Raw genomic sequence first — 12,622 nt, 5'->3', positions numbered from 1 at the left:
GGGTGAACAGGCCTGGTCACCCCCTGAGGGATCCCAGATTGGAGAGGGTGCAGTCTGGGCTGAGGGACACCCCCCCCTCCCACCATGCACACAGTTCATGCACTGGGCCTCTAGTAAATTACATAATTGTCTTAACACTATCCTGTACACCTGAAACTAATATATAAATAATAGTGAATGTCAACAGTAATTAAAAAATTACAGGAGTTCCAGAAATTTGACTGTATGTTGTGTTTGTTTTTAGTATGCTTTGAATAACATCGGTCCCCAAATCCACAGTGAGCAGGGCTTCATCCCTAGGGGAGTGGACAGAGTTGGGCAAGTTTGGGGCTGCAATGAGATTCTCCTGTTAGGCCTTCTAAATTCCCAGCTAGCACCCACACCAAAGTTCTGTTATTATGTATTCAAGACTAGAGGCCGGGAGCACCATAGTTAAAAATAACACTTAGCTTCCTGTCACTGGGCATCACATTGGTGCTTGTGGTGTTCCACTTAGACACTTTTCTTGTGACCATTTCTCACCTCAGAATTTCTCTTAGCCCCACCTCCTGTTTCTCTTGGGTTCCAGATTTAGCCTGTAAGCACTTCTATCAAACCTGTAAATGTTCTACTTAACATATTTTATGTTTCTTTCCACTTGGTTGAGAGCTTTTTTGAGGGCAAGTTGCAAGTTTTGTCTTGATCACTTTAGCATCTAGCGCTGTTTCTGAACATACAATGCAGTATACATGTGATGTGCTGTGGAATTGTACATCTGAAACCTGTATAATTTTGGTAATCAGTGTCACCCCAATAAATTCAATAAAATGAAAAAAATTAACTTAAAATATACACCTACTTTAATTGGTTCTAGGATCCTTTTCTATTTACTTTCTGTATGTGTCCATTAATTACTCCTGACACATGCCCACTTATTCTACCCCAACATACATACACTCACACATACGTATGTGCGTGTGTGTGCACACAGTCTTCTTTCCTTTCTTCTTCACAAGGCATAGCTTCTCATTTTTATTGGAAGAAAACTTGGCAGCTTGAAAATGAGATGTTCTTCACTTTTACATTCATTTCAGTGTAGCTGGGGAAGTACCACTGGTACTCAGTTCAGCATGGGCCCGGAAGAACCTTTTTAGGGTACTATTGATACAGCCCAGAGAGTGTGGTCCTTTTGCAATGTGTAAATTAACTTAATAGGCCCTCTTTTGCTATTTACCACTGCAAAATTTAATTGTGGCCAAAATGTACAGCTAGGCCTGTTTCATTGACATTGAATGGGCATTACTTGGTGTTTGGGCCACTCAGTGCCAAAGCAATCAATGAACTTAGGATAGGTGTGTGTTTATGGAGTGGGATGGGAAAGGAAGAGAATAGGAAAGTGGAAAAGTGACAATTTTTCTAACATTAATACATTGTTGGACATAGCATACAGACCTGAAAAGATGAGTCAGTATTTCTTTACCTGATGGCATGTTAAAGGAATTAAGGAAGGTGCTTTATAAACTTTTCGTAATTGACAATCTTCTACAGTTCCATGTATAAGGATGACATAAATTACATTTTCATCATAGATGTCACACTTGGTGCTTTTTGGTATATCTTTTACATAAACATTACAGAGTTTTAATTGCATCTTGTAGGTCCAATCCTGGAGGGAAAATACAATTTTGTAGTCCACTTTTTGTTTATAAAGTTTAATATAAATTCCTAAATAGTTAATTTCTAACAGTACTTGAATGCAATTTCACTCAGAGAAAAGGATATATTTACATAAGCACCTCTTACCTCATAGGATAAATGTTCCCTGATTTTTTGGGCAGTAATAGAAAGTCCAAGTTTTAGCCACATTTTATATTCAATGTTAGGATACAATTTTTCAAAAGCATCGTACAAGTGACTTTTGGGAATAAAACATGTCTGGAAAAAGCAAGATATAAATTTAATATTTTATTCTGTTCACCTATAGTTTAAGGAAATAAGCTTTACTTATTTACCTATAATATTAAAGCTAAAAATTTAAATTATATAAGATTCATGTTACTGCCTGGAAACCTAATAAAATGTTTATATTCGTAAATATTTGTGTGATCTTGTTATGCACTAAGTATTAAAAGACTACATGATCCAATGAGAGGTTCTTTATTATTTTTCAGTGGTAAGTAGCAAAAGAGGGCCTATTAAGTTAATTTACACATTGCAAAAGGACCACACTCTCTGGGCTGTATCAATAGTACCCTAAAAAGGTTCTTCCGGGCCCATGCTGAACTGAGTACCAGTGGTACTTCCCCAGCTACACTGAAATGAATGTAAAAGTGAAGAACATCTCATTTTCAAGCTGCCAAGTTTTCTTCCAATAAAAATGAGAAGCTATGCCATGTGAAGAAGGACAGAAAGAAGACTGTGTGCACACACACGTACATATGTGTGAGTGTATGTATGTTGGGGTAGAATAAGTGGGAATGTGTCAGGTGGAATCAATGGACATACTAGTATAAAATACAGCTACAGAAAGTAAATGGAAAAGAATCCTAGAACCAATTAAATTAAAAAATTTTTAAATGCTAATTAAAAATTTTTTTCATTTATTGAATTTATTGGGGTGACACTGATTACCAAAATTATACAGGTTTCAGATGTACAATTCCACAACACATCACATGTATACTGCATTGTGTGTTTAGAAACAGTACTAGATGCTAAAGTGATCAAGACAAATGAAACTTGCAACTTGCCCTCAAAAAAGCTCTCAACCAAGTGGAAAGAAACATAAATTATGTTAAATAGAACATTTACAGGTTTGATAGAAGTACTTACAGGCTAAATCTGGAACCCAAGAGAAACAGGAGGTGGGGCTGAGAGAAATTCTGAGGTGAGAAATTGTCACAAGAAAATGTAACTGTAAGATTTCACTGAGATTGCATTAAAACTATAAATCAACTAGAGGCCCAGTGCATGAAATTGTGCACTTTGAAAGGAACTGTTGGCCACAAGGCTGCAGTGGGCACAGGGTTAGGTCTCAGCCCATCTTCTGTGCCTCTACCTGGCACCTTCTGCCACAGCCCCAGTCCCCTGTCTTCCGGCAGCCTTGCTCCCGCCACCACTGCTCCCATGTGCTGACAGTGTCAGCCCCTCTCGCACCCATTGACAGTGAGGAACAATTGGGGCCAGTGCCAGCAGTGGGTGCGAGAGGGGCTGGTGCCGTCAGCAGGTGTGAGAAGCAGCTGCTGTCCTGATCACCCTTCAGGAGCAGGGGGAGGCGGAAAAGCCCTCAGGGGCGATCGGGGCCAGCAGCCACCACTCACACCCGCTGACAGCATCGAGCGATTGGGGCCAGCACTGGGTGCCAGAAGTGGGTGCGAGTGGTGGCTCCAGCGCCAGCAGCAGGTGTGAGCACCGGGTAGGACTGTGGCACATGGGAGCAAAGAATTTTCAGTAACCACCAGAGGCTCACCCCAATGACAGCAACCAGTGCCCTACCTTGGTCTGGCATCCCCGCTCACCTGCTCTACCATCCTGCCACAGCCAATGCCCGCCATGTTGCGCAGGCACCCCCTTGTGGTCAGCGCACGTCATGGTGACCTGTTGTTCAGTTGTTCTGTTGTTAAGTTATTCCACCATTCAGTTTATTTGCATATTAGGGTTTTATATATATATTTTGGAAGAATGGATATCTATATATATATAAAAGCCTAAGCGACTGAATGACCAAACTACCAAACAATTGGTCAGCTGGTCACTATGACATGCACTGACCACTAGGGGGAAGACGCTCAATGCAGGAGTTGCCCCCTGGTGGTCAGTGAGCTCCCAAAAACGGGAACCTCTCCCACCTTCATGGCAGTGTTACTGAGCAGTGGTGGCAGCAGGTGCAGTGAGGCCTGGATGAGTGGGAGCAGCGTGGTGCCTTGCCTGGGCGTGGGCTCCTCCCTGGCTGCATGCCACTTTGCGTACTGCTATATCCCTCGGGGGATGTCGGACTGCTGGTTTCAGCCAAATCCCCGCAGGATGGGGCCAAAACCAGCAGTCTGACACCCTCCAAGGGGTTCCGGATTGTGAGAGGGCACAGGCCAGGCTGAGGGACCCCACTGGTACAGGAATCCATGCACCAGGCCTCTAGTCTTAAATAAAATTATGGCTTCCAATCTCTGAAGAAGTTCTACCTCTTTATTTACTTAGAGTTTCCATAAATTCCCAAGAAAATATTTTTTAGTTTTCATTGTAGAAAAGGGCTTACACATCTTCGGTTAACTTATTCTTATTCACTTATCTAGTACAATAGGGTTAGAAAAAAATAAACTGACATAAGAATTATAAAGAAAACACCAAAATTGTCTCTGTAGATGACATAATATCTACATTTCCAAAATCCTAAAGAATCTACCAAAACTAACTAGAATTTATAGCAAACTTAGCAATGTAGCAAGATACAACTTCAAATTCCAAACAACTGGAAACAAATTTAGTTTTGTCTCATCCTGTGCATGTGCAGCTCACCCCTCAAACAGTGACTTACAGAGAATCATCACACAGACTCCTCAGTCCCTCTCAGGCAACTCCTTGTAGGCCCAGCTCTGCAGATTCCTGCCAGGTTAGCTGCCACAATTTCCAATCTTGCCCTTCTCAGCTCACCTTCTGTTTGTTGCTTGTGGTTGGAAACTGTGCTAGGCAGAGGGTCAAGGTGGATGTGGGGCTTATTTTTGTGAGTTTCTTTCTCTTCTCTCAAGGTTTCTAGATGGACACTGCCTGTTTTCCATTGGCTGAAAACATTTGCCTCATTTATTTTGTAAAGTTCTATGGTTGTTTCTGGTGTGTGCTAGTACACTACCAGTAGCTTCATTATAGCCAGAAGTTGAAGGATAGGGTATTTTTATGCAATCCCAAGTGTTGTATAATTCTACTTGTATATATTCTAATATGTACTGCTGAATGATAGAGGCATTTTAAAGTTTTCCCTTGCCTTTTTCCTCATCTCCACCCCCTTTTAGGGCAATTAGGTCATTTGGCCTGAAGGGCCTCCCACATTCTAGATTTATCTAACTATTTTCTCTTGGTGTTAATTAACTTGTTTCTCCCCATCCTGCATTTTCTGTAAACCGGGTAGATCTAGAGGCTTCGGGTTTTGTCTTTTCTTGTATAAGAAGACTTTGTGGATGGTACCAGTACTTCTACTACATCATATCATGAGGTACATGATACTAAGTTGTCCCACTTTTAATTATGTTAAGATTGTCCTTAGGTGGTGTCAGCCTGGTACTTTCATCATAAATTTTTCCATTAAAATACTCCACACCAATTGATGGTTGAAGCTTAGATCCATTATTTCATAGGGATGGCAAGATGGAGTATTCTAATTCTCTCATTCTATATTTGTTAGCTGGAATTGTTTACAGAAAAAATTTTCTTCATCCTTTTTTGTTGTTGTTGATGTTGTTACTTTGGAAGAATTCATAGAGAAAAGGCAGGATAAATGTGTATTTCTTTTTATTGATATCCCAAAAACCTTATTGGAAATAAAAAAATTGGTGTTATTATGACTTATGGATTTTTATATATTTATAAGGTTCAATTGTTTGCTGTTATTGTTCTTTGTTCAAATTAGGCCAGTGGGTGCCTCTGTTGCTTTGAGCATTTTTGTCCTCAATCTCGTCTAGGGAAACTCCCATTCATTTTACTCTATTTTTCTATTAACAGATCCTAGCTGTCTGAATTTCCCCCTTTTTTTACCCTCCAGATTTTGTGTTCATAGTTAAGACATCCTGCCTAATTTCCTCATCGGAGATCTCATATGATTGGGTTTTCTGATTAAATTCTTCTTTCAATATTGTATGTTAACTTTTTTTGTTTTGTTTTGTTGATCCTCATGTGAGGACATTTTTTCCATTGCTTTTCAGAAAGTTGGGGGGAGGAGAGACAAAGAAAGAGATAGAGACAGAGACATCTGACCAGTTGCCTCCTGCATGCACCCCGACCAGGGGTCAGGAGCCAACACGCAATCCAGGTACTTGCCCTTGACCAGGAATTGAACGCACAATCCTTCTGTGCATAGGTGGACACTCTAACCACAGAGCAACACTGGCCAGGGCATTGTAGGTTAACTTTTTCAAGACATTTTGTCAGGACGCTATACTGGGTAATTACAATTATGTTAACAATTTCCGTTTCTTAGCCATTTTTTAAAAATTCCCACTAGATTGTAAGCATATACTAAGTACAAAGGTAATCTTAAATTTGATACTAGATATGTAACAAGATACAACAGTAAGACATAGGTGACGTTTTCTGACCTCCACCACAGTTTTGCAGATGGCAGAATATTTCATGGGTTCATTAGTTAAAAGGTTCAGCTCTCCTATTGTTTCCCCACTGATCACATAGTCTGTGAAAATTATCTGATGATCTTTTTCCTCTGATTCAGAGAGTATTTGGTCAGCCATAAAACCTGATTTTGATCTTTGAAGCTGTTCAGGAACAAAAAAAGAGAAAAATATGTATGCCAGATAATATACCAAAACTATCTAATTTATGGCTTTCTTTACTGTTGGTTTTAATAATTTTAATATGTGTATATTATTTTGAAAATATTTATTACTTGTATTTTTAAGCATATTTATTAAATTAGTAATGACTTAGAAACAAAGCATTCTTAAATACTTCAAACTTTCTGATTCCCCCTACTTAGTCAACCTATACCTGCCTTAAATGGCTTAATGCCCAACTCAGACAAATGTAAGATGCATAACAATCCTACATAATAAAAGGGTAATATGCAAATTAACCATCACTCCGCTATGCCCACGATTGGGCCGGTGGAAGGCGCGGGTGGCGGGACTCGGGGTGGCTGATGGGGCCAGCGGGAGGCGCTCCGATCGGCGGGTAGCCAGAGCCCAGGCCTGGGTCCCAGGTGCCAGAGGAAAACTGGTGCCGGCGGAAAACTGGTGCCAGCAGTCAGGTGAAGGAAGATCTATTGCACGAATCTTCGTGCAACGGGCTTCTAGTTTATAATTTTCTATCTTAAATATTATTCTTTTAATTTTTTTGTTATCTATGGGAAAATGTAGCTTAAAGTGTTTGAATAAGAAAAATTGCTGTTCATATGGTAGCTGCTAATTTAAAAAAGAAACGGTGCAGTCCTTAACAGAGAAAAGTAGAAAATCCCAATTTTATAAAGTTTTTAACTTATGATCACAAGTGCATTTATAAAGAACTCTTCCTTACCTTTATCATACCTGAAATAATTATATAAATTCCTTTAGTCTCATCACCTTCTTCAAATATAGTATTTCCACAATCAAATGTTATAAGTTTGGCTTTTTCCTAGAATATAATCACCAAATACATGCTATAAACAATATTTTAGCAGTGGTTGGGGATGTTGAAGTTTACACTTTAATATTGTTTTTACAATTTTAAAGTAAATATAACTCAATAAGATCTGAGGCATTGCATTAGTAATAAATTTGTAAGAGAAAATAGAAATTATGAATAGCAAAGTGGAGAAGGTGAATATTCATAAGTATATGTAATGTTAGAAGGGGTATTTATACATGGGTTAAGAAGAAATAATATAACCTAGTGATAAGAATGTAATGGAAGAATGAAAATATTTTGTCTGGATGAAAAGTAATAATAGATGCAGGCTAATGGCAAATATGTTTCATACATACTTATGCTCTTAAACATCAGATGAATAAAAATGTATTTATTCTAAATATTTTAATCAGGTGGACAAATATAACTGGTCTTTTGGCACCAAGTAGATGTAGAGAAAGAATGTTATTAGAACAAGATAGGCCCATTTATTTGTTTATTCCATAAACACTTACTGAGCACCCCTATTCAATAAGGAAAGTGCCAGGGGATGAATATTCAGAAAATGAATGAGTTAAAAAATATTGTTTAAGAGGGAGATATAAAGATGATTGTAATGTATATGCTTAATGTTATAATAATGGTATATAATGAGTCCAATGGCAACACCTTTGGTCCTTCAAACTGGGGATGGACCATGGGATGATCTATTGGTAGTGTGTTTGAGCCCAAAGGCTACTTTTCTGTGTACCCTCTGCAGGAATGTTTTCAGAGAATCAATAATCAGGAAAAGTTTGAAAAGAAAAATGGTGAGAAAAAAGGCATTTCAAGAAAAGTAAGTAACACCCACAGATAAATAAAATTAGAAAACAGTAAAAATGTTGGAAGCACCATGAATGGTTCAGTATGGAATATAGAGTATATGATGAATAGGCAACAGAAGGTGAAGATGGAAAGAGAGGCAGGAAGCCGTCTGTAGAAGACTTTGCATGTTGTTCAAAGGGATTTTGATTTTATCATATAGGCAATAAAGGACATTTAAAGAATTTTAACCTGGCCCTAGTTGGTTTGGCTGAGTAGATAGAGCATCAGCCTTGAGACCAAAGGGTCCTGGGTTCAATTCCAGTCAAGATCACGTACCGTGGTTGCAGTCTCCTCCTTGACCCAAGACCTGGTTGGGCTCGTGCAGGAGGCAACCAATCGTGTGTTTCTCTCACATGGATGTTTCCCTCTCTCTTCCACTTCCCCTAAAAATCAATGGAAAAATATCCTCAGGTGAGGATTAACACACACACACACACACACACACACACACACACACACACACACACACACACACACACACAAACACAAACACACACACACACACACACACACACACACACACACAAAGAATTTTAACCTGGAGAATATCATGGTTAACTCATTATTTTTTAAAAGATCATTTGTTGGTACATTAAAGATGATATCTCATTAAAGAAGACATTAGTAGGAAATAAAAATATTACCTGAATAAAGCTTATATGGTCTTTTTCTAACCATGGAATATGGTGTAGTGCTTCAGTAAGAGTAAGTGACTTGACAATAGGTTGAAAATCAAGTAATTCTCTTTTTTTGTTCATTATTAACTAAAATAAAAAAAAATTAAGAAAGAAGATGAACAAAACTAGTGTTCACAGAATGTTTAATACAATTATGGCTTTGCACTTTCTTTCTTTTTTTTTTCACTTTTCTGAGACTTTGGTTTTTCCATGGAAACTTCCAACCTCTCTCTTCTTATAGCATTTTTCTGCTATCATATTCTAAAGTCATAGGTTTACTTTTAAAAGTAAACCTTTTTACTAAAGTGTAGCAGATAGACCAAAAATGAACAGACCATAAAAGTTCACTCAAAGAACATTTACAATGTGAAAACATCTGGGTAGCCAGCATCCAGATTAAGAAATAAAACATTTTTTGTATCTTAAAATCCTTCCTATGTTATCTACTTGTCATTGCTCAAATCCAAAAATAGTCATTCTTCTATCACCCAAATCTAACTTTTTCTGGGTTTCAGCTTTATTTGCATATAATCAAAGAGTATGTATCTGTTTTTCTCTGTTTTCATTTGCTCAACATTATTTTTCTGAGATCCATCTACAATGTTGCAGGGAGCAAAAATGCACTCGTGTTATTTTCATTGTTGTATATGATTATGTTGTACTAGTGGCCTGGTGCATGAAATTTGTGCATGGGTGGGTGGATTCCCTTGGCCCAGCCTGCACCCTCTCCAATTGGGGAGCCCTTCAGGGATGTCCAACAGCCAGTTTAGTCTGATCCCTGTGAGATAGGACTTAAACTGGCGGTCGGACATACCTTTTGCACTCTGGGACTGCTGGCTCCTACCAACTCACCTACCTGCCTGCCTGATCACCCCTAACCTCTCTACATGCCTGCCTGATTGCCCCTAACTGCCTCTGCCTGCCTGCCTGATTACCCCTAACTGCCCTCCCCTGACAACCTGATCTTACCCCCAACTGCTCTCCCCTGCCGGCCTGATCTCGCCCCCAACTGCCTCTGCATGCCTGATCACCACTAACTGCCCTCCCCTGCTGTCCTGATCTTGCCCCCAACTGCCCTCCCCTGCCATCCTGATCTTGCCCCCAACAACCCTCCCCTGCTGACCTGGTTGCCCCCAACTGCCCTCCGCTGCAGGCCTGATCTTGCCACCCAACAGCCCTCCCCTGCCAGCCTGATCACCCCTAACTGTCTCTGCCTGCCTGATCACCACTAACTGCCCTCCCCTGCTGGCCTGATCTCTCTCCCAACTGCCCTCCCCTGTCAGCCTGGTTGCTCCCAACTGCCCTCCCCTGCCAACCTGGTTGCCCTCAACTGCTTTCCCCTGCAGGCCTGATCTTGCCCCCCAACAGCCCTCTCCTGCCAGCCTAATCACCCTGAACTGCCTCTGCCTGCCTGATCGCCCCTAACTGCCCTCCCCTGCCGGCCTGATCTTGCCCCCAACTGCCCTCCCCTGCTGGCCTGATTGCCCCTAATGGCCTCTGCCTCGGCCCCCACCACGATGGCTTTGTCTGGAAAGAAGTCAGACGTCTGGAAGATGGCCAGTCGACCCAGTCTAATTAGCATATTACCCTTTTAGTAGAATAGATAGATTATCTAGGATAGGATTGCTTAAATGGGGGGAAAAGCCTTTTTCATCAGGAGGAGATGCTCTTGACAGACAAAAATACATAATCCCTATATGTGGACTGATAGCCAGCCATATACACTGCCAAAATTAAAAAATTGAACCACTTTCTTACACCTTACACCAAACAGCTGTTGCCCTTAAAACCCCTCGTCAGCTCCTACCTTAGGTTCTGCCTTCACAGTTCACCCAGATTAAGTTGTGATTGTTTGGTTTCTATGCAGTCAGCATCAAAAGCTCTGCCTCCTAGGCAGCCATTGGCTCCTTGCACTTCACCCAGATTTGGTTCTGATTGGTCAGTTTCTATGCCAGTCAGCATCAAAAGCTCCGCCTCCCAGGCAGCCATTGGCTCCTCTCACTTCACCCAGATTTGGTTCTGATTGGTTGGTTTCTATGCCAGTCAGCATCAAAAGCTCTGCCTCCTAGGCAACTATTGGCTCCTCACACTTCACCCAGATTTGGTTCTGATTGATCAGTTTCTATGCCAGTCAGCGTCTCCAGGCCTATCAACAGGTCTGATCAGAGAGGCAGGGCTGATCAGCAGCCTCAGCAGAGGCCAAGAGAAAGAGAGGCTCGGCTGCTGTCCAGGTCCCGGGTGAAAGAGAGAGGCAATGGCTGATCAACAGCTGCCAAGGATGCTACGGATCAGACCCTGATTTTCTCTCTAGGCTAAGGTGACCAGACGTCCCGCTTTTGGTGGGACAGTCCTGATTTTTAATAATTTGTCCCGTGTCCTGCGGCGTTTTAAAAAAGTCCCGACTTTTGGAAAGAATGCACGACAAGCTAGGGAACGGTGGGAGAACGGGAAGGGAATATACGGATTTCGGCAGCCATGTGGCTATTTAGCCAGGATATGAGTTTTATATTATTTTTGTTAATTTTATAATGTTAAACTTTAATAATAACAAATAATTCTTGAGAACTGATTATCGAGAACTGCTTATCAAAGTTCGCATTGTTGATCAGTTGTTAGAATTCGACCACCATTGTTTGGACTTAATGAACAATGGCATTTTTGGGGATTGGCAACGACGAAAACATTTTGTAACTGTCTCTCAGACGATACACATCGTACTGTGTGCTAGTAAGCTAGTTAAACAAGTGATGTCATTACAAATCAGCTATTCAGATAATTTAGGTAAGTAATTTATTTATTTATTTCATAAATACATAAATTTTCTTGAACTTAGCAGACAGTACTCGTATTATTTATATTTTATAGTGGCAGCAAAAAGTCTAGCGTCAGCCCTGAAAGTGACACTTATGACTTACGTTACGGCAAATTCATAACCTTTTAAACAACGACAGCAATCTACTAAAAAAATTCACTCAAGTAAGAAATATGCCAAAGAATAAAACAATACTATACATAATTTTTATTTATTATATTTGTAAATTGTACTTATGTTGAAATTTTAAAAAATATATTACAATACTATTTTTGCGTTCTATGAAAATTTTTGTTGCTCCAGATAGACCAAATTTTAAATTAAGAACTCCCCTCTCTCTCCTCCCCCCCGTCAATGGTATCCCACTTTACCAATGTTAAAATCTGGTCACCTTACTCTAGGCCTCTCTTCGGGCCTGATCTGCAGCCCCCTTGGCAGTCAGTGCTGAGTCGGGGCGCCTGCAGTGGTGGCAGTCAGTGCTGGGTCACCATGGCAAACTAGCACTGACTTCTGGTAGGTTGAACCTTTGGCCGTTTTGGATGTTACGGACCCTGGGTTTTTATATATTAGGATTATTATATTGCAGCTTTGTCTACTATTGATTAATACTTTAGGTGCTCCAGTTTGGGGCTTTGTAATACTTCTATGAGTGTTTGCTATACATGTGTACATATTTCTGTTGAATATATAGTTATATCATCTAATTGCTGTGTCATAAGATATATGGTCAAATTTAGTAGATTTTGCCAAACAATTTCCTAAAGTGATTGCATCTAGTTATACTCCCACTCTAATGTTCCAGTTGTTCCATTATTTGCCTACACTTGATTTTGTGTAAAAAATTTACACAAAATTTTTTTAAAAAATTTAAGAATTCTGATAGTTATGTATTGGTCATTAATTTTAGTTTTCATTTGTATTAAGCTTATGAAATGGTATTTGGCAACTTTTGTTCTGTTTATTG

General features: G+C 40.0%; 1 protein-coding gene across 1 annotated transcript in view; it reads right to left on the bottom strand.

Annotated features, from left to right (window-relative positions):
* Positions 1 to 12,622, bottom strand: part of SLC9C1 (solute carrier family 9 member C1) — a 99,496-nt gene that overhangs the window by 15,180 nt on the left and 71,694 nt on the right. The window contains exons 20-24 of the mRNA XM_008146689.3: positions 8,814 to 8,933; positions 7,213 to 7,311; positions 6,282 to 6,455; positions 1,783 to 1,914; positions 1,460 to 1,645 (exon numbers count right to left, since the gene is read on the bottom strand). Coding sequence (XP_008144911.2) covers positions 1,460 to 1,645; positions 1,783 to 1,914; positions 6,282 to 6,455; positions 7,213 to 7,311; positions 8,814 to 8,933 — 711 coding nt within the window. The remainder of the gene's footprint in view (positions 1 to 1,459; positions 1,646 to 1,782; positions 1,915 to 6,281; positions 6,456 to 7,212; positions 7,312 to 8,813; positions 8,934 to 12,622) is intronic.

The sequence above is a fragment of the Eptesicus fuscus genome, chromosome 3 (genome assembly GCF_027574615.1).
Source record: "Eptesicus fuscus isolate TK198812 chromosome 3, DD_ASM_mEF_20220401, whole genome shotgun sequence".
NCBI lineage: Eukaryota > Metazoa > Chordata > Mammalia > Chiroptera > Vespertilionidae > Eptesicus > Eptesicus fuscus.
The sequence above is the reverse complement of the archived record's forward strand: the minus strand, read 5'-3'. Positions and strand labels throughout refer to the sequence as shown.